The 25,074-nt window shown below is 38.2% G+C and overlaps 1 protein-coding gene across 5 annotated transcripts in view; it reads right to left on the bottom strand.

Moving 5' to 3' along the window:
• The window catches only part of KANSL1 (KAT8 regulatory NSL complex subunit 1), a 121,386-nt gene that overhangs the window by 17,763 nt on the left and 78,549 nt on the right, over window positions 1-25,074 (bottom strand). For all 5 annotated transcript variants that reach the window (XM_065896719.1, XM_065896720.1, XM_065896721.1 and 2 more), the window contains 2 exons: window positions 24,148-24,260; window positions 23,164-23,359 (listed from right to left, as the gene is read on the bottom strand). In XM_065896719.1, the coding sequence (XP_065752791.1) occupies window positions 23,164-23,359; window positions 24,148-24,260 (309 nt within the window). The remainder of the gene's footprint in view (window positions 1-23,163; window positions 23,360-24,147; window positions 24,261-25,074) is intronic.

Raw genomic sequence — 25,074 nt, 5'->3', positions numbered from 1 at the left:
AGCTAAGTCCACAGTCAAAAATAATCACAGTTGGGCTTCACTGGTGGCGCAGTGGTTGAGAGTCCGCCTGCCGATGCAGGGGACACGGGTTCATGCCCCGGTCCGGGAGGATCCCACATGCCGCGGAGCGGCTGGGCCCGTGAGCCATGGCCGCTGAGCCTGCGCGTCCGGAGCCTGTGCTCCACAACGGGAGAGGCCACAACAGTGAGAGGCCCGCGTACGGCAGAAAAAAAATCACAATCAAAAATAATCTAAGTCTTCAAAAGATTTAATTCTGTTAAAAACAAAATGGGATTTTTATGATTTTGTGCTTTGAGGAGAAAACTTCAGGTCATGCTGAATGCAGGATCCCTAGGTTCTTGTGTTAGGATGAACATGTCTGGCATTTGCCAAATCATGACCACAAAAAAGTCATCTGGGTAGCAAGCAGTCCTAGAAGAAGGGACTTGTCTGTGGAATGACACTATGACAAGGAATGCTAGGAGCAAGGGTAGTATCATAATAAAGACAAAAGTGTAGCATCAAAACTCTGTAACAACTGCAGAGAGGTGCATTTAGTTTCACCACACCCAACTCTTGAAAGCTGTTTGCCTTCACAGACATGCACAGAAGAAAGATAAATATGAGAACAATGCGGTCTTTATCAACATTCCCCAACTGCCTCCTTCTTGCAGCGACATAGATGGGTGGCATTCAAAGAAGGGCCTGTGAAGGTTAGACTGGGCAACTTAAGAATACGCTAAAGTAAAAGTATTCTAATAAGCTGCAATTGTACATGCCTTTGAAAGGAAATTATACCAACTAAACACACACTTCTGTAGACATTAACTGGTACTGTTTTGGGAAAAAATACCTCTTGCAACCTATTTAACCAGGGCTGGCTTTCTGGGGGAGGTAACATTTTGAGGCAGAGAGAGAGAGGGGCCTACGTTGGCAGGGACAAAAACCACAGACTGCACAGGAGATGAATGGGAGGATTTAGGTAATCAGAATCAAAAAATGGCACCATAAATTTAAACACTGACAAGATTATAAAAAATATAAAAATCAGAATAAGAAATCTTAAAAGGGAGGTATATTTTCTCCTCATAAATTAACCCATGACATCAATTAGCTCTCCAAGTGGGCAACGCACAGCATTCCATTTTATAGACTGGATGTAGAGTAAAAACGATACGCCAAGAGGAACAAACTAGGAGAAAGATTAAAATAAAAACTGAAATTACCAAAAGAAAAAATACATGCTAGAAACAGCAAATTTAAGAACTGCTCTTTGGGAGTTTTTTTCCCGCCTCTTCCCAAACCCACCTCAAGAATGGGTTAGATAGGAACAGAGCAATTAATTAGATAAACTGTAAGACTGGCCTAATGAAGAGAAAAAAGGAAAAAATGCAAACATATAAGAACTCCTCAAAAAAGTACTAGTTAATTGATAAACTGGGTACAATAGTGTAGACACATACACACAGCCAAGTTAAAATAAAAATAGTCTTGACATAATAATGTTATCCAAATAAAACACTAACATGTAGAGAGATGCAGAGAGAAGGAGGACAGAGGAATGTGCAAGAAACCACTGACGTGGTTATGATGGTGGGGAGGAGATTAAGGAGAGCTTTCATTTTCCACATTATGCATTTCTATAATGCTTAAATGTTACAATTTTTATATTCCATCTAACTGGAGAATACAATACACATGCCTTAAATAAAGGTAGGGGCTCAGACTAGTCTTGTGTCCTCAGTGAAGTCTTTAAAAACACTGAAGAACAGATAATTTCTATTCAATTAAAATGGCTGGTGCTAGCATAAAGAAATTAGATTTTTGTAGGGCTTCCCTGGTGGCACAGTGGTTGAGAATCTGCCTGCCAATGCAAGGGACACAGGTTCGAGCCCTGGTCTGGGAAGATCCCACATGCCGCGGAGCAACTAGGCCTGTGAGCCACAACTACTGAGCCTGTGCGTCTGGAGCTTGTGCTCCACACGAGAGGCCGCGACAGTGAGAGGCCCACGCACCGCGATGAAGAGTGGCCCCCACTTGCCCCAACTAGAGAAAGCCCTCGCACAGAAACCAAGACCCAACACAGCCATAAATAAATAAATTTTTTTAAAAATGAGTTTTCATCAGAATTAGATTTCTTTAGTCCTCTTAGAAAAATAGAATTGATTTAAAACCTGATAAAAAGTATGTGCACACATACTTACACACCAATCTTACTTTTGAATGAAAAACTGTGAAGTGTTAATAGAACCTAGAAGTATATAAAAATATCTTAATTTATTAAGAGATAAATTTGGGGAATTTTTTTGAAGGACAGTTCAGGCAACTTTAAATATACACACACAGAATTAAGATGCCAAATTATACACATGTATTTGTTTATTTATTTGTTTATTTTTAAAACCACAAAAAAATAAAAACAACCTACCATGAGCAAGTGGGATTTATTCCTGGATATCAAAAGTATCTGATATTAGGACATCAATTAATACAATTTCACACTGCCCATTCAACATCTCCACTTAGATGTCTTAACAGGCATTCAGAGTTAGTGAGTTAACACTAAGCTCCTAACTCTTCCCAACTTCCAGTTGCTCAATCGTAAACCCTTGGACTCATCCTAAACTCCTTTATCATACCCCAAAACCAATCATGAAATCCTATCATCTCTGCCTTCTAAATGTATCCAGGATCTGACCACTTCATACCACCTCAACTGCAGTCACTATCTTTTCTCATATGGGTTTCTTAAATAGCCTCCAGACTGGTCTTCCTGCTTGTCCCTCCTTCCAGTTATTTGACACAGTAGTTGATGTAATCTTGTTTTACAACCTCAGTCAGACCATGCCAGTCCTCTGCTCAAAACCTTCCAATGGCTGATCTCATGAGGAATAAAAGCCAAAGTTCTTGCACTGGTACACACAAAGCCCTATACCATCCGTCACTTCTATCCCCTCTCCGACTTCATTTCCTGCTTCTCTCCTAGCTCACGCTACCAGTTCCTCTGACTTCCTTGTTCCTTCCCCAAAATGATAGGCAAACTTCCTGATCACAGGCCCCTGCACTTGGCTCTTCTATTAGCTCCATAGTCATTCCCTCACCTCAGGTGTTTTTCTCAAGTGTCATCTTCCTAAAAATAACTTTTATTTAGAAACATACAAGTGACCAAAGAGTCTATCTATTCTTGACTATAACAACAATTAAAAAAAAATACTGGAATAAGTTTAACTAGAAATTTTAAGCACAAAGCTTAAAGCTATTAATTATTAATATTCTACAAATTAATCCATAATCTTAAACTCAGTAGGTTTTTGGTACAGAAGAGAGAAGAGGCAAATGTAACTTAAATAAACTACAAACTGGAAGAATAAATGCCAAGGGGAAAAGTTCCCAGAAATTTTCTGATAAGCAAAGGTAGACAGGAGTGATATGCCCTACCACATTTTAAAAGTTACAGTAATTTAAAAAAATATGCTACTGGTTAAGGAACAGAAAAATTAATTAAAAAGAAAAAATAGACCAATATATATAACATGACAATTTAATGTTTAACACAGGCAATATTTCTAAATGAATTAACTAAAAAAAAGCGTCAGGGGGAGATGACTTTTCCAATAAATGAATCAGGGAAATCAAGGTCTAGGGGGTGGGAAGAAGTTGGATTCCTACTTCACATCAAAATAAATTCCAAAGGTATTAAAGATTTAAAGATAAAACAAACATGTTTAAACTGTAAAAGAAAAATTATGTGGCAACATACAGTAGTTAAAAGTATGGGCAGGGCTTCCCTGGTGGCGCAGTGGTTGAGAGTCCGCCTGCCGATGCAGGGGACGCGGGTTCGTGCCCTGGTCCGGGAGGATCCCACATGCCGCGGAGCAGCTGGGCCCGTGAGCCATGGTCACTGAGCCTGCGCGTCCGGAGCCTGTGCTCCGCAACGGGAGAGGCCACAACAGTAAGAGGCCCGCGTAACGCAAAAAAAAAAAAAAAAAAAAAAAAAAAAGTGTGGGCAATAGGGCCAGGCTGTCTGGGTTTGAGCCCTAACTCTGCTGCTTACTAGCTGTATAACTTTAGACAAGTAATGGCTTCATCCATAATAACAGCTGCTTATCTGCTAAGGCTGTTTTGAGAATAAATATCACTTGGAACAGTGTCTGGTCTCAACTCTGTTATTTTTGTAGTCATACAAAGTACACTGTCTTCACTTATAATGGGGGGAGAAAAAAAAAAGACATCAACCATAAAGACCATCGATATCAAATTCTTGTTTCTTGTTAGTATGACCTCCTCAAATTTACTCATCTGTTATTAAAGGATCAATAATGCCAATTTCATGGGATTGTGGGAAATGTAATATGATTTCTCAAACTATTAAAACACTACACAAATGCTAGCTAAATTAGTATATGTCAAGGTTTCTCAACAACAGCACCACTGACACTTTGAGCTGGATCATTTTTTTGTTGGGAGGAGATGTCCTGTGCACTGTAAGTAAGTAGCAGCTTCCCGGACCTTTCTACTCATGGTGCAAGTAACACCTTCCTCCCCACCTTTTGTGACAACCAAAAATGACTACATTGTCAAATGTTTCTTGGGGGTGGGCAGGTGGGTCAAAGATCATTGAGAACCATGCGGCTCAGATTATGGTTATCCCTCCTAGTAAACTTCAACGCACAGGCTCCCATTAAATATTAATGGTGAGAGAGAAGAAAGGTCTCAAGACTACTGCAGTCAAAAGAACTCAACAGCAAAAAGGAAAAAGAAAAAAAAAAAAAAAAAAAAAGAACAGCAAGCTTGAGGAGGCTTCCACTAATCAAAAATGACAATTTGAGCACAGAAAAGAATTTCAATGGCTTGAATAACTCAAATATGTTTAAGTCGATGACTTCATAATCATACACACACCCCCTCCACAAAGACTTTATTGATTGCCCTTGGAAGATGGCAGGAAATCAACTTATTGTTTGAAAATTGGTAGATAAAGTAACATGAATCATGCTTCTTTCTGCACAACCTGTACTTAAGGGTAAACCAGTAGTATAAAAGGGCATTTTTCTCTTATAGAATGCTCATATTTATCCTTTAGCCATAAACTAGAAAACCGGACAACACACAGTTTAAGACAGAAACAAATGAGGTAGCCTGTGACTGCCTTGGCTTTCTGCCTGGAGGCACACTGCAGACTGCACAGCAGGTGAGGGATTCTAAGCAGAGCGTGATGGTTTCATTGAGTTGAGGAAATACACTCCCAGAGACTGAAGTACAGAGGCTCAGGTGACTGGTAATTATGAGGCAGAATTCTTGAGAAGACGAAGCCATACAGAAAGAGCTCCAGAAATCTTCATGAGATTTCCTTGAGTGTTTGCTGAATACTAAGAAGCCCACGTACAGGGTGAAACTCCATCAGGTCAGGCAAAGAACAACGAAGGAGCTGTGAACTGAACAGTTCCCCGAGCTCACACAAGCAGGGAGACTTCTCCATTGCGACCAGCCAAGTGGCACAGAGCATTCAAAAAAGACCCCAGAAGATCCTGATTTACTAGTGGAGTTAAAGTAGGCTACTCTACACTCTCCCTAGTAAAGGAAAAACTGAACCTCAAGTAACTTACCTGCCAACAAAACAAAGCCTCTTTAAAGGAAGAAAATACAATCCCTATACTTCAACCACGTAAAATTAAACACCCAACATCCAAAAAAAACATTGTTAGATGTGCCAAGAGGCGAGAAAGTTATACAACAGGGATATAATCAGAAAAATGTAAGCCACTGGATAAATAACTGGAATAACCCAGTTTTCTCAACAAATAAATTGCAAGGAAAAGGGGTATGATGGATAGTTTATAGCAAACCAACACTCTTATTGAGAACTAGAAAGTCCAGATTAAAAAAAAAAAAGCAAACTCAACTTTAAGATACAAGAGAAATGCTAAAGCAGTGACACTATCAAGGAGTCAAGATTTCAGAGAGCGTGTAGGACCATGAAGTGTGGAGCTGCTTCTTCCTGTGGACAATGGGTGATTCTGAGTGATGCTTAGAATTTGGTGCCTTGGTAGAGGGTCACTTCTGGGGACAGAGAAATGAGCAGAGATTCTGATGCTTTTGTAGGTCTGAAGGGACAACTTTAGAGACCTGAAGAGCCAAATTCCCAGTGAAAAGGAAGGACAGGAAACTAAGAATGACACATGTCAGATACTCCTGCTCCCAAGGCATTTGGAAAATTCTGAAGCTGTGATGGGCAGGAGGCTAAGAAGCTAAGCAGAAAGCCTCTGGAAAGTAGAGAGATTCTGGCAGGCTCACTTTGATGAGGAGACTACAATTAGAGTCCAGGATACATGAGGGGGAAGGGCACTGGTCATCGAATCAGGCTCTCATCTGGAAATGGGAGTAAGAAACAAGGCTATGCCCTAAGAATGGACCAGAGAGAAACAAAGCCTTATCAAAACTGTGACCCAGGGGAAGGGTAAGATGGGACGAAGTGAGAGAGTGGCATGGACATATATACACTACCAAACGTAAAACAGATAGCTAGTGGGAAGCTGCCGCATACCACAGGGAGATCAGCTCGGTGCTCTGTGACCACCTAGAGGGGTGGGATAGGGAGGGTGAAAGGGAAATGCAAGAGGGAGGAGATATGGGGATATATGTATAGCTGATTCACTTTGTTATAGAGCAGAAACTAACACATCATTGTAAAGCAATTATACTCCAATAAACAATACAAACAAAAAAAACTATAACCTAGCTGCAACTCAGCTCAGTGCCTAACTGCAGTCACGTTTTCAGCTCCCATTCTATATGCCTAGCAGGGGAAGGTGAATCTGTTCCAGGGAAAGAGAGCATCAGAGCTGCGAAAATCTTTTAAATATCCAACATTGACTCAAAACGAATTTGGCATCGTTATTAGACACACCAGAAGTGTGGATAAGAGAACCGGTAGATAGATTAATTGAGGAACAGAGGAAAAAAATAACAGGGAAATACAGAACAGAATGTACATGGCCGGTGATCAAATCCAACATACTTGTAATCAGAGGTCCATAAGGAGAGGAGAAGACAGAGAATATGGCAAGGGCAATGTTTGAAGAAATAATGGTTCAGTTTGTGCTAAAAATGATTAAAGACACTAATCCACAGACTTAAGAAACTGCAAAACCCAAGCTAAATGAAAACACAAAGAAAACAACATCCAAGCACACCATAAACCTGTTTAAATTGCAAGGGAAAAAATAAAGGGGAAGCCTATAAAATCAGACTTAAAAGACTTACTGGAATGTATAGACTTTATCTGTATCTTGATTCAAACAAACTTTAAAAATCATTTATGGAGTCTGGGTAATCTGAACAGAGGAGTCTCTGGTAACTGTAGGAATCACTGTTAAAGTCAAAAGCATTACCAGTGGCAAAAATCACCGACAATACTGAAGATGGTACTACCTGATTCAACCTTAAAATAGCCTAAACCTGCAATATGCAGAACTGTTAACAACAGTAGATTCTTTGACTTCGGTAAGTATTTCTTGGAAAGTAGACCCCTAAGGAACTTGTCTAAGATGATAATGAAAAAGGTAGAGATTCTGAAATTTGTGCCAAAACACTCATGGCTCACTTGGTATATAATAGTAAAAAATGAACTGTGGAATGGTTAAGCAAACCATGGCATCACTTCTTATGTGGCATCTAAAATGCCAAGTACACTGATATTAAGTATGTATATGCAACATAAAAATCAAGTGTATGTGCACAGCAATTAAAACAATCAATGCAAATACATAAGATAATGAAAGAAAATGTACAATCATTTGACTGACTTTTTTTTTGTTTTTACTTGTTTTATTTCATTTTTTTTTTTTTTTTTTGGCTGTACCGTGCAGCATGCAGGATCTTAATTCCCTGACCAGGGATTGAACCCATGCCCCCTGCACTGGGAGCACAGAGTCTTAATCACTGGACCACCAGGGAAGTCGCTGACTGACCTTTTATTAGTTTATTTCCCTATAAACTTATTCAGACTATGTTTGAAAACAAAATGGGATCAGTAAATCAATGTTGCAAATAAAGTTTCTGTATTTTATATTTACTTTGGCATACTTAAAAACATCTTCTTCATCTACTCATAATTTTAGAATGAGATTTTAAGAAATGGAAAACGTTGATGGTTAAAGCTTTCATTTTAAAATTTAAATTTCAGTATTGCCAAGTGTCCAAACATCACCTACAAAGAGATTACAGAGCAGGAAGCAGATGTTCTGAAATGCTTCTCTTGGAATCATAGTAATTCATGAGCATTCTTAATCAGTATTACTTTACCAAGGTTTCCTTGTCAAATAAGTTGGGGAAACAAAAGATTTTCTTTTAAACAAAAGGCTTCTAAGTCTTTAACGTCTTTTATGAATCTCTGAGTGGAGCATATATGGCATGAAGTGCTCTCCAAATTGATTCACCCATCACATTACACTGGTGGCAGATACTGCAAATTATTTAAGAGCTCATCACTACTTTGAAATCATGACAGTTACTATACCTGCTGCTAAATCCTGTTATTTAGTTCATTAATAAAGCAATTAATATACCACAAGTTTATATTTTAACAACTGTTTCAACATACTTAGTTTCCCCTATAATCCAATGTCTTTTACGCATTAAAAAAGTGTGGGATTTCCCTGGTGGTTAAGAATCCGCCTGCCAACACAGGTGACACAGGTTTGTTCCCTGGTCCAGGAAGACCCCACATGCTGTGGAGCAACTAAGCCCGTGAGCCACAACTACTGAGCCTGCGCCCTAGAGCCCGTGAGCCACAACTACTGAGCCCGTGTGCCACAATTACTGAAGCCCGCGCACCTAGAGCCCGTGCTCCGCAACAAGAAGCTGCCGCAATGAGAAGCCCACACACTGCAACAAAGAGTAGCCCCTGCTCGCTGCAACTAGAGAAAGCTCACGTGCAACAATGAGGACCCAATGCAGCCAAAAATTAAAAAAAAAAAACAAAACACTATTCTGAGGAGTCCACAGACATGATCACTCTGCCAAAGGCCTGAATCAGGAGGAAGAAACTGCAAGATGTGGGCTTCCCTGGTGGTGCAGGGTTTGGGAATCTGCCTGCCAATGCAGGAGACATGGGTTTGAGCCCTGGTCCGGGAAGATCACAAATGCCGTGGAGCAACTAAGCCCATGCACCACAACTACTGAAGCCTACACATCTGGAGCCCGTGCTCCACAACAAGAGAAGCCACCACAATGAAAAGCGTGCACACCGCAACGAAGAGTAGCCCCCGCTCACAGCAACTAGAGAAAGCCCGTGCGCAGCAACAAAGACCCAACACAGCCATTAATTAATTAATTTTAAAAAAGAAATTGCAAGATGCAAGAATCAGAAAAAGAATGCAAAGCCAAGGCTGGTCTTGGTCAACCACCCAGCGAAGTGGCAAGGAAGTTTAACACCTACTCCAGGACTTTTGTGGAAAAAGCCAACAGGGAGAAAGTGAAAGCCCCCTCCTGATCCATGTTCATGTAAGAGGTCCAAATTCATACTACCTGTTTATGTGCAGGGATCTTAAGCTAAGAATCTGCCATTCCAAATTCACCCAGATTCCTGAAGTCTCTTCAGAAGCTAATGGAAAACTGTGCTTTAAGGACACTTTCACAGTCCAGGGATCATAAGACTCCTAAAGAAAGCATGCCTCCCTCACCCTGGACCCAGATAAGCTCACCATTAAAGGTACTGTAAATCATAAAAGAACACAGACTGTTATGAGGCAGTCAGTACATGCAAAAATGGGAAGAAGTGGCCCTGGGCAAGCTAGAAATAGAACAATTAGAAAACAACTTTAAAATAAGTATATTAAAATTTTTCATAGTGATAATGGCAGGAATATATGTTATGAAATAGGAACAGGATGAAAAAAAGAGGATGTTTCTAAAAGTAACAAATTCTGAAAAAAAAAGTACACATTGAAATAAAAAACCCAATTGACAGGTTTACCAATAAACTAAACACAGCTGGAGAAAAAACTGATAAAGAGGAGGAACAGTCAGAGAAGAGACTACATGAAATAAAGCATAGGAAGAGATATGAAATTGCAAAGTATAAAAAGAAAGGAAGCAATATGGAGGAGAGAATGAGATCAACAACAATCGACAGACATTCTATATTTAAAAAGAGAATAAAAAGGAAAAATTGGAAGAAATAATGACTAGAAAATTTTCAAAACTCAAGACGAACAAGAACTCTCAGAATGAGGGTGCACACCAAGACCTAGTGGCTAAAAACTAATTCATACATCTAACTATGTCCCTTGATATTGTGAAACATAAAAACAAAACCAGAAGTAAGGGGTTGGGGTAAAAATTTAAGTTACCAGAGAGAAGATACAGATAATCTATAAAGAAATGACACTTAAACTGACATCAGAATTTCCAACAACAATAAATATTGGAAGGCAATGAAATTATCTTCAAAGTGCTAAATATAAATTTACATGCAGCTAAGTCATCATGCAAGAACAAAGGCAATATATAAGTGTGTGTGTGTTCACAAATACACATATATACACATTTCACACATGAATGTAATTCTGTATGTTTTTAATTTATAAGGACTTTACAACTTATACCATTGTTAGAAGGCTACTAAATGTATTCAGCAAGAATTGAGTGGGATGCAAGAAGCAACACTGAACAGGAATGGCAAAAGTATTGGTAAATGTAAATGAGCATAAACCTAAAAATGGCTAATTTGGGAGGGATTTAAAAACAAGGTAACTAAAATAATAAAAATAAATTATAGATAACGGGTAGGAAAGACTGGAGTTTTACTTTTTAACTTATTTTTACAATTTTATTTATTTATGGCTTGCTAGGTCTTCATTGCTGCACGTGAGCTTTCTCTAGTTGCAGAGAGCAGGGGCTACTCTTCAGTGTGGTACGTGGGCTTCTCATTGGGGTGGCTCCTCTTGTCGCAGAGCACAGGCTCCAGGCGCATTGGCTCAGTAGCTGCAGTGCACAGGTTCTAGGGCGTGTGGGCTTCAGTAGTCGTAGTGCACAGGCTCTAGAGAGCAGGCTCAGCAGTTGTGGTGAACGGGCTTAGCTGTTCCGCAGTATGTGGGATCTTCCTGGACCAGGGATCGAATCCATGTCCCCTACACTGGCAGGTAGATTCTTAACCACTGTGTCACCAAGGAAGTCCCAAGGCTGGAGTTTTATAAAGAGGCATTCTAAAATCCTACTGTTCCCAAAGCAGACAGAGATGAGAAGAACTTTCAACTAACCCAACAGACAGCAGAAAGGCATAAAAACAAGGCAAAGAAAAGGCAAGGATTAAAAAAAAATTAAGAGAAATTACTGATTCCAAACATGATAGTAATCAGAGTTAATATAAATGGATTTAAATCACCTCTTTAAAACACATCAAAACAAACTGACACAGAAAAACTGAAAACAAAGAGATGGAAAAGGATGTATCTAGCAAGTACTTACCAAAGAAACCCATTTAAAGTAAAATTAATAGAGATCAAAAGGGAAACAACATAATGATGAAAGGAATGAAGATGAAGAAGAAATAATAATCATTAACTACGATGTACCTAAGCAGTCGCCCTGGAACTATATGAACATATATGAATTAAAAAAAAAAAAAAAAAAGAAAAGAAATGGGGGTGAGGTTGGGGAAATGAGAGAGGTAGTTTAACGGTATAAATTGACTACTAGTAGACAAGTCCTCGAGATCTAATACAGAGTACAGTGGTTATAGACAATGCCACTGTATTATGAACAACAAACGTGCTATGAGACTAAATCTTAATTATTCTCACCACAAAAAAGAAACGGTAAGTATGTGAAGATAGAGGTGTTACCTAAGGCTGCAATGGCAATCAAACTGTAACTTAAACTTACACAATGCACATATCAAACATATTCCAAAAAAAAAAAAAAATAGGAAGCAGACCAAAGGATATAGAAGATATGAACACAATAAGCCCAAGATGTGAGTTAAATTTAGAACCCTGAAGTCAACAAACAGGATATGGATACACTCACACCCACACAAATACTGTCTTTTTAGGAAATGTGGATTATTTACAAATGCTGAACTAAAATTTTGTACATCAACATGGAGATCTTGAAAACACAACAGTAAATTAAAACACACATACACCTCCCAAAAACACACACCAAAAAACCAAACCCAAGTTGCAGAATACATACAACAATAGCATTTATATAAACTTTAAATAAACAATACTGCATTTTGTGCTCTTGCACACATATATGTGTAGTAAAGATCTCAGAACCTGAACTAGGAGTATACACAAATTCATAATAGCAGTTAGCTCTGGTGAAGAAAGCACGTAAAGGAGATGGAAGAAAATAAAAGGAGCACTAGTTATCTATAATTTTCTTTTAATATTAAAAAAACACATGAAGTAAAAAAAATGTTGAATATTAACATTTAGGTTGGTACATACATCGATTTTTGTTACATCATCCTTTATACTTCACAGAATTAAAAAAATCAGGGGAGGAGACAGGTATACCTATAATTTTTTCTATATACAGAGAACTTAAGTTCTTCACACAATACATTCAATGGTATAGAAGAGCCCCAGAAAACTGGCAGTGGGAGTAAAAGAAAGTCCAACTATTTCAGAGAAAAGGTGTATTAACTCTGAAAGTTGCTGAAACCCAGGAACTGAATTGGGAACAGCACCTATCAATCTGTCTTCTAGATTTAGAAGTGAGAAAAGGGTTCAACCATCATATGAGCAGCAGAGAGAAGGACCAACAACTAGTGTACTGAGAATAGTGTCCCCTCCCCAGATCCTACCTCAAAATTCATGCCTACCCAGAACCACCGAATGTGACTGTAGTTGTAAATAGGGTCTTTGCAGATGCAATTAGTTTAATATGAAGTACTACTGGATTAGGGTAAGCCTTGAATCCAATGACTGGTGCCCTTGTAAGACCATGTGAAAACACAGACACACAGGGAAGGTGATCGTGTGAAGATGGAGGCAGAAATAGGAATTATGCTACTACAAGCCAAGGACTACTAAGGTTGCTTGCAGAAAGTGGCAAGGAAGGATTCTTCCCTAGAGCCTTCCGAGGCCAGCAAGGGCTGACAAACTTGATTTCAATGTCAGACTTCTACCCTCCAGAACTTTGACAGGAAACTAATTCAGTCAGCTACTAAGTTTTTCCTAGTGATAAATACAAAGTGTAGATAGATCAACTTAGTTTTTAAGAATGACAAAAGGAAAAAACAAACAAAACCCTCAGCATGGGAACTAAAGTAGAACACTGTAGAACAAAGGAAAAGAAAGCAAATCTGAGAAATTCAGAAAAAACATATTTTTGGAAAACTATCTATAAAACAAGTTCAATAAAACAATTAATGAAAACTTTTGGCATCCCTAGAGATAACACAGCCTCTACTATGAAGTAACAGAGTAAAGTGAAAGGACAAGATGACATAAAAAGTAAATATAAAATCTAAAAAGAAAATATTAACCCAAGGTAGCACAATTAAAACCTACACAAGGGCTTCCCTGGTGGCGCAGTGGTTGAGAGTCCGCCTGCCGATGCAGGGGACATGGGTTCGTGCCCCGGTCCAGGAAGATCCCACATGCTATGGAGCAGCTGGGCCCGTGAGCCATGGCTGCTGAGCCTGCGTGTCCGGAGCCTGTGCTCCGCAATGGGAGAGGCCCGCTTACCGCAAAACAAACAAACAAACAAACAAACAAAAAAAACTACACAAAAGGAACTATAGGTTAGAACTGATGATATAGAACATCAAAACAGGATGTGGACAACAAACTTAGCTGTTTTATTCCTTTGCACTATGGGAGAACCAAAGGGATAAAAACAGTGAGAGAAAAGTTAACAGCTAGCTCACATCTGAATAGTTATTATGTGTATTCAAAATGTGCCCGTCACTTCCTGTATCTAATTTAATGATCACAACAATGCTGTGGAGCAGGTAGTAACAGCTAGATAAAAAGGACAGGAAACAATAACACACAGATAATTAGTATACTTAAAAACAGGCAACTACAAACTTTAAGGGAATCAAAAACCAAAGCTACTATTGAAGAAAACTTGACAGTGCTACATAAAATACTCTGAAGCACTGTCCCGTGCAGTTTTGCAATGGTAAAAAAGTTCCGTATTAGTGCAACTAAATATGGTAGCCACTAGCCATATGACTACTCAACCCTTGAAATGTGGCTGGTATGAGTGAGGTACTGAACTTTTTATCCTAATTTTAAATAGGTATGTGTGGATAGTGGCTACCATGCTGGACAGCACAGAGTAGAACCATTTACCAATATAAAGGAAAGAAACATAGACTGGCCAAAACAAAACAGAATAAACAACTGCTCTCCTCCCCCAACCAAAAGACAGTGGAACAGAGTTTTAAGGGACAGAGGTTATGATCTAAGAACTTGAAACACAGTCAAACTGTTGCTCAAATCACTGAAAAACCACAAATGCAAATTAAAAACTCAATGAACGGGCAAATGAAGATATAAAAAGGACTGTCAACAAACAATGAAATGTTATAACCAAAATAAGCCTTTAAGTCTACTTTCAAAACTGAATATAAAATTAAAAACTATTCTCTATTTAATAAAATCCCCATTAAAATAAGACTTTTAGGAGATTTAAAAAAAAAAACCCAAACCCTGAATCTTTTATGCTGTTTCAAAAAGCATACAGAAAACAAAATGTTAAAACTAAATGGATGAGAAATCACGTACACTAAATATTAATATCAAGAAAAGTAGAACTGTAAGGCAAGAACAACTACTGGAGACAGGAGGCACAGTCTCACAAAGAAGATATAAATATATAAAACTGTACTACACACCAATGAAAGTTTTTTTTTTAAATCAACACAATAGACCACAAATATAAGCAGAAACTATAAGAACATCATTTTGATCAAAATGCTATAAAAATCAGTAATTAATAACAAAGGCTTAAAAAGAAAAACTGTTTAGAATCTAAAAACTCAATTCTTAACTCTTGGGAAAAGAACTTAAAAACTCAAAAGCAACTTACAAATAGCAAAAAAAAACCCTACTTCCTTCACACAACAAAGGCTATGGAATGCTATCCAAAAATACACTCAGAAGAAAATTCAAGAAGTTAAATGCTTCTGTTATTATGTAACAAAGAACAGAAAATAAATTAACCGAGCATTTGAATAAAGGCAGAGAGGGGGGAAAAACAAGACCACAGGAAGGAGTTAACAGCAAAGAACTGATCTTTGAAATGACCAATAAAATAGAAAAACTGCTGACAAGGTTGATCAAGAAAGAAAAGACAAATATAATGAAGACTGAGAAATGGATATTAACTCCTGATACAGGGATTTAAAAAGACACTTATTAAAATTCTGTACGAGTAAATTTGAAAATATGTAACTGATGGAAAATTTTCTACAGAACAGATGCTAATCTCAGATGCTTTTACCTTGAGTTCTAACAAATTTTAAACAAATTGATCCTTCCTTTAAACGTTTCCAGAGCACGGCAAATGATACTCTAAGTGTCCCAATTCATTTTCAGTTGTCCTACATCAAAATTAGCAGTGACCTTCTAAAAGTATTGCCATTCAAACCAGAAATGAGATGTCTCACTACGACCAATTATTTCTTAACACTGTTCTGAAAGTGAATCCAGACAAGGAAAAGGAGTAAGTATATAAAGAGGTGTCAAACTGCTTGCTGATGACAGAAAGCCAACCTAGAAAATTAAAAACAACCAACCAAAACAATGTTAAGAGTTCAGAAAAGTGTTCAATTACAAAATAAATACCCAGAAACCAACTCATAACACTAACAAAAAAGATCTCATTCACATGACCAAAATATCAAGAATGTAGATAACATGTATGAAGAGATAAAATACTGGGATAAAAGAGGAATTCTGTGTTCCCTTAATACTGTAATGGCATTAATTCTCTCTGAAGGAATCCCCATTAAAAACCCAATGCAGCAGAAGCAAGAAGAACTACAATCCTGCAGCCTGTGGAACAAAAACCACTTTCACAGAAAGGCAGACAAGATGAAAAGGCAGAGGGCTACGTACCAGATGAAGGAACAAGATAAAACCTGCAGAAAAACAACTAAATGAAGTGGAGATAGGCAACCTTCCAGAAAAAGAATTCAGAAGATGCAAGAAACGTTTAACAAAAACTTAGAAGAATTAAAGAACAAATAAACAATAACTGAACAATACAATAACTGAATTGAAAAATATACTAGAAGGAACCAATAGCAGAATAACTGAGGCAGAAGAACAGGTAAGTGACCTGGAAGACAGAATGGTAGAATTCACTGCTCCAGAACAGAATAAAGAAAAAAGAATGAAAAGAAATGAAGACAGCCTAAGAGACCTCTGGGACAACATTAAACACAGCAACATTCACATTAGAGGGGTCCCAGAAGGAGAAGAGAGAAAGGACCTGAGAAAATATCTGAAGAGATTATAGTTAAAAACTTCCCTAACATGGGAAAGGAAATAGCCACCCAAGTCCAGGAAGTGCAGAGAGTCCCAAACAGGATAAACCCAAGGAGAAACATGCCGAGACACATAGTAATCAAACTGGCAAAAATTAAAGACAAAGAAAAATTACTGAAAGCAGCAACGGAAAAATGACAAATAACATACAAGGGAACTCCCATAAGGTTAAGAACTGATTTCTCAGCAGAAACTCTACAAGCCAGAAGGGACTGGCATGAAAGGGAAGAAAGAACCTACAACCAAGATTACTCTACCCGGCAAGGATCTCATTCAGATTCGATGGAGAAATCAAAAGCTTTACAGACAAGCAAACGCTAAGAGAATTCAGCACCACCAAACCAGCTCTACAACAAATGCTAAAGGAACTTCTCTAAGTGGGAAACACAACAGAAGAAAAGGACCTACAAAAACAAACCCAAAACAATTAAGAAAATGGTAATAGGAACATACATATCAATAATTACCTTAAACATGAATGGACTAAATGCTCCAACCAAAAGACACAGGCTTGCTGAATGGATACAAAAACAAGACCCATATATATGCTGTCTACAAGAGACCCACTTCAGACCTAGGAACACATACAGACTGAAAGTGAGGGGATGGAACAAGATATTCCATACAAATGGAAATCAAAAGAAAGCTGGAGTAGCAATACTCATATCAGATAAAATGGACTTTAAAGAATGTTACAAGAGACAAGGAAGGACACTAAATAATGATCAAGGGATCAATCCAAGAAGAAGATATAACAATTATAAATATATATGCACCCAACACAGGAGCACCTCAATACATAAGGCAACTGCTAACAGCTATAAAAGAGGAAATCGACAGTAACACAATAACAGTGGGGGACTTTAACACCTCACTTACACCAATGGACAGATCATTCAAACAGCAAATTAACAAGGAAACACAAGCTTTAAATGACACAACAGACCAGATAGATTTAATTGATATTTATAGGACATTCCATCCAAAAACAGCAGATTACTCTTTCTTCTCAAGTGCGCATGGAATATCCTCCAGGAGAGGTCACATCTTGGGTCACAAATAAAGTCTCATTAAATTTAAGAAAACTCAAATCATATCAAGCATCCTTTCTGACCACAACGCTATGAGATTAGAAATCAATTACAGGGAAAAAAAAGTAAAATACACAAACACCATTGCAACAAAAAGAATAAAATACCTAGGAATAAACTACCAAGGGAGACAAAAGGCCTGTATGCAGAAATCTATAAGACACTGATAAAAGAAATTAAAGATGATACCAACAGATGGAGAGATATACCATGTTCTTGGATTGGAAGCATCAATATTGTGAAAATGACTATACTACCCCAAGCAATCTACAGATTCAATGCAATCCCTATCAAACTACCAATGGCATTTTTTTACAGAACTAGAACAAAAAATCTTAAAATTTGTATGGAGACACAGAAGACCCCAAATAGCCAAAGCAGTCTTGAGGGAAAAAAACAGAGCTGGAGAAATCAGACTCCCTGACTTCAGACTATACTACAAAGCTACAGTAATCAAGACAATATGGTACTGGCACAAAAAACAGAAATACAGATCAATGGAACAAGATAGAAAGCCCAGAGATAAACCCACGAACCTATGGTCAACTAATCTATGACAAAGGAGGCAAAGATATACAACAGAGAACAGACAGTCTCTTCAATAAGTGGTGCTGGGAAAACTGGACAGCTACACATAAAAGAATGAAATTAGAACACTCCCTAACACCATACACAAAAACTCAAAATGGAGTAGAGACCTAAATGTAAGACTGGACACTATAAAACTCTTACAGGAAAACATAGGAAGAACACTCTTTGACATAAATCACAGCAAGATCTTTTTTGATCCACCTCCTGAAGTAATGGAAATAAAAACAAAAATAAACAAATGGGACCTAATGAAACTTATAAGTTTTTGCATAGCAAAGGAAACCATAAAGAAGACGAACAGACAACCCTCAGAATGGGAGAAAATATTTGCAAACAAATCAACGGACAAAGGATTAATCTCCAAAATATATAAACAGCTCATGCAGCTCAATATTAAAAAAACAAACAACCCAATCCAAAAATGGGCAGAAGACCTAAATAGACATTTCTCCAAAGAAGACATACAGATGGCCAAGAAGCACATGAAAAGCTGCTCAACATCACTAATTATTAGAGAAATGCAAATCAAAACTACAATGAGGTATCTAATACCTCACACCAGCTAGAATGGGCATCATCAGAAAATGTACAAACAACAAATGCCGGAGAGGGTGTGGGGAAAAGGGAACCCTCTTGCACTGCTGGTGGGAATGTAAATTGATACAGCCATTATGGGGAACAGTATGGAGGTTCCTTAAAAAACTAAAAACAGAATTACCATATGACCCAGCAATCCCACTAATGGGCATATACGCAGAGAAAACCATAATTCAAAAAGACACATGCACCCCAATATTCATTGCAGCACTATTTACAATAGCCAGGTCATGGAAGCAACCTACATGCCCATCGACAGATGAATGGATAAAGAAGATGTGGTACATATATACACTGGAATATTAGCCATAAAAAGGAATGAAATTGGGTCATTTGTAGAGACGTGGATGGATTTAGAGATTGTCATACAGAGTGAAGTTAGAAAGAGAAAAACAAATATAGTATATTAACACATATATGTGGAACCTAGAAAAATGGTACAGATGAACTGGTTTGCAGGGCGGAAACTGAGACACAGATGTAGAGAACAAACGTATGGACACCAAGGGGGAAAGCAGTGGGGGGGTGGTGGTGGTGGTGGTGGTGTGATGAATTGGGATATTCGGATTGACATGTATACACTGATATGTATAAAATGGATGACTAATAAGAATCTGCTGTATGAAAAAATAAATAAAATTCAAAAACAAAACAAGGCTTTGAATACATTTCAGGGAAGAGAAAAGCACCAAAATAGGAAATATTCAACTCTGTCTAACTATTTGAAATGGTAATTATTTCACCTTCTAATTATGAAAATAAAGCACTATTTTAAAAAATTAACTTTGAAATCTTAGTATATGTTGTGGTAATCAGAATGCAATGCAATGTGTTACTTTTATTGGCTCACAGACACTGCAACATCTGATAGAGAATTTGCCAAGAACAAAAATTAACTGAAATCCATCATAATTTAAAGACATTCCAAAAATCTTAGTGCAAAATCCAAGCCACATTTGTTTAATAAAAAAACAAAGAAACAAGCAAAAAAACCCAAAAAACCAATTCAGTGGTTATGGAGGAAGTCCACTCTGAAAGTAAGGCTCTATCATCATTATCTGTTAATCACAGAATATTAAAGTATTTTTAAAAATTCGTTTGGCTTGAAGACAGTTTGTAAATAAAATATTAGGACTTCTATTTACTTTATCTCAGCCTTTCAAAATTTATTTTGTATGTGTTTTATAATGCACATATAAAACACTCCCATAAAAGTTTAGAGGCTATTGTCCTAAGCACTGGGTGATTTCTGAGTACTCTGCCACTAGAAAGTAAGCTCCATGAGGGCAAGGACTTTTGTTCACCAATGAAACCCAGGTGTACTGGAACACCGTGGGGACCCAAAACTGCTAAATAAATTTGCTTGGCAAATCCATCACCTCAAAATGGTAGAGGGCAAGGTACTTGCTCAACAGCAAATATCACTGAGCAAGGATCCACTGAAGACACAGTGAGCAACTAAGACAGAGAGAATGGCCTTTGTTTCCAACTTTGGCAGAACTCCAGCATTATTGCTATCATCAGCAAATGGTTTTTTTCCCAAACTAAACTTATTTATTTGTCTTATTTTCCATGCAGTTTACTTCTGCATGTCAGAATGATTGTTTTAGACACTGGCAATGGAACCAAAGGGTCTTTAGTATGCTTTGTATGTCTCCCCCTTGTTGTAAACATTTATATGTACTACCTTCAAAAGTGTATCAGTTTTGGGGCATGAACAAGAAGAAACTACTGTCAACTGCAACAAAGAAGCCTTGCTACTTCACAGATATAAAGAAAAGAATCCAGGAGGCCAATCTATACTTCAGAAAAATTTTATCACACCCTTAGATGTCATGACACCATGGCTAGCAACTGCTGAAACAGAGAAAGGACACTATTTCCCCATGAGGCGATGTTGTTGGTAGGTTTTTGTTAAAAGCATCAAGGGCATGGCCAAAATCTACTTTCTTATACTTAACAGTAATATACTGTTTTCTTTGCTTTCCCAATATCAACTCTTCAAAGCTGTTCAGAAAATAATTTAGATTTATATGACTATTAATAAAAATTTGATTCAAATGTCAATATGAGAAACCCACCAAATTCTTTTCTGGTATTTTGGTAATTCAGGCAATCTGAGGAACAGACAAGAGAAAAATGGTACAGCCTAATAGTTAATTTTCACTAATAATACTTTCCTTTAAAAAAAAAAGATCATGGCAAGGGACTTCCCTGGTGGCACAGTGGTTAAGAATCCACCTGCCAACGCAGGGAACATGGGTTCAAGCCCTGGTCTGGGAAGATCCCACATGCCGCAGAGCAACTAAGCCTGTGAGCCACAACTAGTGAGCCTGTGCTCTAGAGCCCACGAGCCACAACTACTGAAGCCTACGCACCTAGAGCCCATGCTCCACAACAATAGAAGCCACCGCAATGAGAAGCCTGCGCACCTCAACAAAGAGCAGCCCCTGCTCTCTGCAACTAGAGAAAGCCTGCGCACAGCAACGAAGACCCAACACAGCCATAAATGAATGATCATGGCAAAATTATATAGTCCAAATGCATACTATAACAAAAAAAGCCAAGCAGTGAAAATCTACTGTCCAAATATTAATGCTTCCAACAATTATCTCCTCTCCCTTGTCCTCAGTTTTCTCACCAGCAAATATACTGTAATAGCATTATCTTAAGAAACATTCTCTTTCAGTCAAACAGGTTATTTCTCTGTTCTCCTTTACAGAAATACTCTTTGAAAGTGTTATCTATGATGGTTCCCTCAATTCCTTCTGTTCCATTCTCTCCTGAACCTGATCCAATCAGAATTTCACTCTTCTACCTCTAACAAAACTGCTTACAATGGTCTCAAGCAACCGAGGCCCCACAAAATCCTATGGTCAATTCTTAGTCTTCACCTAACTTGACCCATCTGCAGCATCTAACAGAGATGATCATTCCCTCCTTTCTGAAACATTTTCTTCACTTGCCTTCCACATACCACTCTCTCTTGGTTTTCCTTCTGCTTCACTGGTCACTCCTTCCCAGTTTCTTATCTTTCACATCTCCAAAGACTTGGAATAAAAAAATGTATCAAGGCTGAATTCCAACTGAGTTCCCCACCATTCCCTATGCCCTTCCTCTGCTGCATTTTTCTCCCCAGAACTTAACACTACAGAACATACCACATACTTCATTTTTTTTTTTTTTTTTTTGGCGATACGCGGGCCTCTCACTGCTGTGGCCTCTCCCGTTGCGGAGCACAGGCTCCGGACGCGCAGGCTCAGAGGCCATGGCTCACGGGCCCAGCCACTCCGCGGCATGTGGGATCTTCCCGGACCGGGGCACGAACTCGTGTCCCCTGCATCAGCAGGCGGACTCTCAACCACTGCGCCACCAGGGAAGCCCCTATATACTTCATTTTATTGCTTTATTTTCTGTCTCTACCCATTAGATTATTTCATGAGGGTAAGAATTTTTGTCTGTTTTGTTTAGTGTTGTATTCTCAGTGCATAGAACAGATCTAGCTTATTGCAGGAACTCAAAAAAAGATCTGTTGAATGAGTGAATGAATTAATAAAAAGTGTAAACAGCAAGGGTCATCTTGTACTAGTAACTTAGCAGCCAGATACCCCAATAAGCAAATTATATACATTTCAGTTAATCCTGAAACAACCCTATGAGATCTCTGAGGCAGTGTGGGGTGGGGTGGGGTGGGGTGTTAACATGCCCCAAACACAAACTACTAAGTGGCAGTGCCATGATTCAAACCCAAGTCTCTCCTCTTCAAAGTTAATGCTCTTAATCACTGCATGGTATTATTTTCACTGGAGTACTATTTCGTTGGTTTTGAACTAAATCCAACCCTGCTATTTGAAGAGTCAGCAATCAAGTTTCCTATAGTTATAAAATAATCTCCATTTTGTCTGTGAAGACAAACATTCGTTTAGTATCATCAACTTAGAAATTTTAATGGAGATTCTTATTTAAAAGGAAAGCATTCCACATTGCCATTTTCAGCGATAACAGTATAAGTGAGAAGACACACTGCTCTCCTTCAAAGTGTTGACGGCAGAACTTCCAACTTCCTCTCTCCCATTTCTATTAAAATCTCAAGCCAATGGTTTCCAAACCTGGCTGAAGAGTCACCTAGGAGCTTTTTGTTTTCTGAAAACAAGATTCCCAGGCCCAACTCCAGAGCAACGAAACCAGAATCTCTAGGAAAACAGGGCTCAGGAACCTAGTATTTTTTAAAGCTCTGCAGGAAGCCTTGGTGGTTAGCCAAGTTTGGAAAACACTGGTTAAAAGAACCAAAGCTGGCAAGAAACTAGCACCTCTATCTGAGCATCTGGCTCACTGTTTAACAGTGACCAAGTCTCACCGGTACTGACCTTCTTGGAAAGAGGCACGATGCTGTTGGGTCGAACAAGCCTCCGTTTCTTACAGCTCAGCACAGGACGTGTTCGGGCTGCCACACAGGTGCCATCAGTTGATGAAGAAACTAGATTCAGTCTTTGCTTTTTATGCAATTGTTCCTCAGCATCAGAGTTGTCACCTGGTATGTGGTCTGCCAAGACAGGCTGAAGACTACACAAGGGGAAGGAAGAATATTCACTTCTCATAAGACATAAGGAAACAAAGCCTTTAATACTTGTTCAACCACCTCTACTTGCAAATGTTCACAGACACAAACATGTGTTCTAGAGCACACAGAGGTCACCTCTTGATGCTGATGTCTGTTAATCTAAGTGGCTATGCAGTATCTGTGCTTATTTTTAAGGTGCTCTTGGTGGATGTTACTCTACCATGTCTGAAAAATGCAAAAGTCAATAAGTGAACTCAGGTTCTAGTGATTAAGTTCTCTTCTACAACAAAAACATGAATTCTTAAAAGTCTAGAAAATTGCAACTGGTAAGAATATTTTTAACATATGTTGAGAATCAGTTCTCCTATGAAACTTGCCTATTAGGGATGTGTACTCATTGTCCACTTGCAGAAGGATTCCTCGATCTTTTATAAATACAGATTTACAGCCTTCAGGGATCTAATCTGTTCTACTGCAGAGGATTTTATGTAAATATTTCTGAGGAATTCTACCAAGACAGGACCAATCACAACGATTCATAGTAACTTTAGGACTTTAATTTTTCTCCATGCTGAGTCGATTTTAGGCTGCAGTAAGTAACAGGAAAATACATTAGGAGGCTACTTAAAATATACTTGCTACAGTAGGAGGCATGCACAATATTATGAAGTGATAAGGTTTCTGCTTCTTTAAACCAGGGTTACTTCTGGCTAGGGATAACTAAGAGCCTCAAACCCATCTTTAACAAGCCTGCTGAGTATAAGAAGTATGCAGAAGAGATAAAACTTACGTATTAATAACTCCATTGACAGGTCTCAATGCTCCACATGATTTAGTAGACAATGACTCTGAAGGATGACCAGAGGCACCATGGTTTTCCAGTGGTTGAGAAACAGACTCAATCTTAATGAGAAGAAAAATGAAAATATATTATCAACATTTAGCCAACAGCACCAGCCTGAAAAGCAGCACCATTTCATTTTAATGAAACACCTAAAATTTCTGATGACCAACTTGAAAAAAACCTCATTTATGGAACACATTTAAGTGTTTCTTGGATTTGTGTTTCCTGGGCTGCAGTCCTCACAAATCCCAAATAAATGCATTTTTTGGCCTTAAAAAAACCAAAACCAAAAAAACCCAAAAAACCAAAATCACTCGTATGATTGAGGAAAAAAGAAAATAATTAAGAGAATCAGCTTTCGAGATTTTGCTTTGGCAAAATTTGGAGAATTTGCTTTGGAGGGAAGGGTTAGGAATTAAGATATTTAACAGACCAAAAGTAGTAAAGTGCCTACTGACAGGGAAATGACCTAATGACTCCATGGAACAGAAGCACAGCAAAACAATTATATAGTACCAAGAGTCAAGTTTTCAACCTAAGGGTCAAGGGTACATAAGTTCAGTAGGAAGACAACTAAGAGGAAATTTAAATGTAGTTAATATCTGCTTAACTTCGCAGTGTATGCTGGAAGCTTGTTTCCAGAAAACCATACTCTCTCTCACTTTCTCACTCTCTCTCTATATATATTTCACCCCTGTGATAAAAGAAATAGAAACAATTAATAAAATGACAATGAATAACTAATAATTACCTAATGCTATCAGGTAGTAACTTTGGACTATACAAATACAGTTGACCCTCAAACAACTTTTGGATTTGAAGTGCAGGGATCCATTTATACGTGGATATGTTTCAATAGTAAACACTAAAGTA

This window comes from Phocoena phocoena, chromosome 19 (assembly GCF_963924675.1).
Source record: "Phocoena phocoena chromosome 19, mPhoPho1.1, whole genome shotgun sequence".
Classification (NCBI taxonomy): Eukaryota; Metazoa; Chordata; class Mammalia; order Artiodactyla; family Phocoenidae; genus Phocoena; species Phocoena phocoena.
The sequence above is the reverse complement of the archived record's forward strand: the minus strand, read 5'-3'. Positions and strand labels throughout refer to the sequence as shown.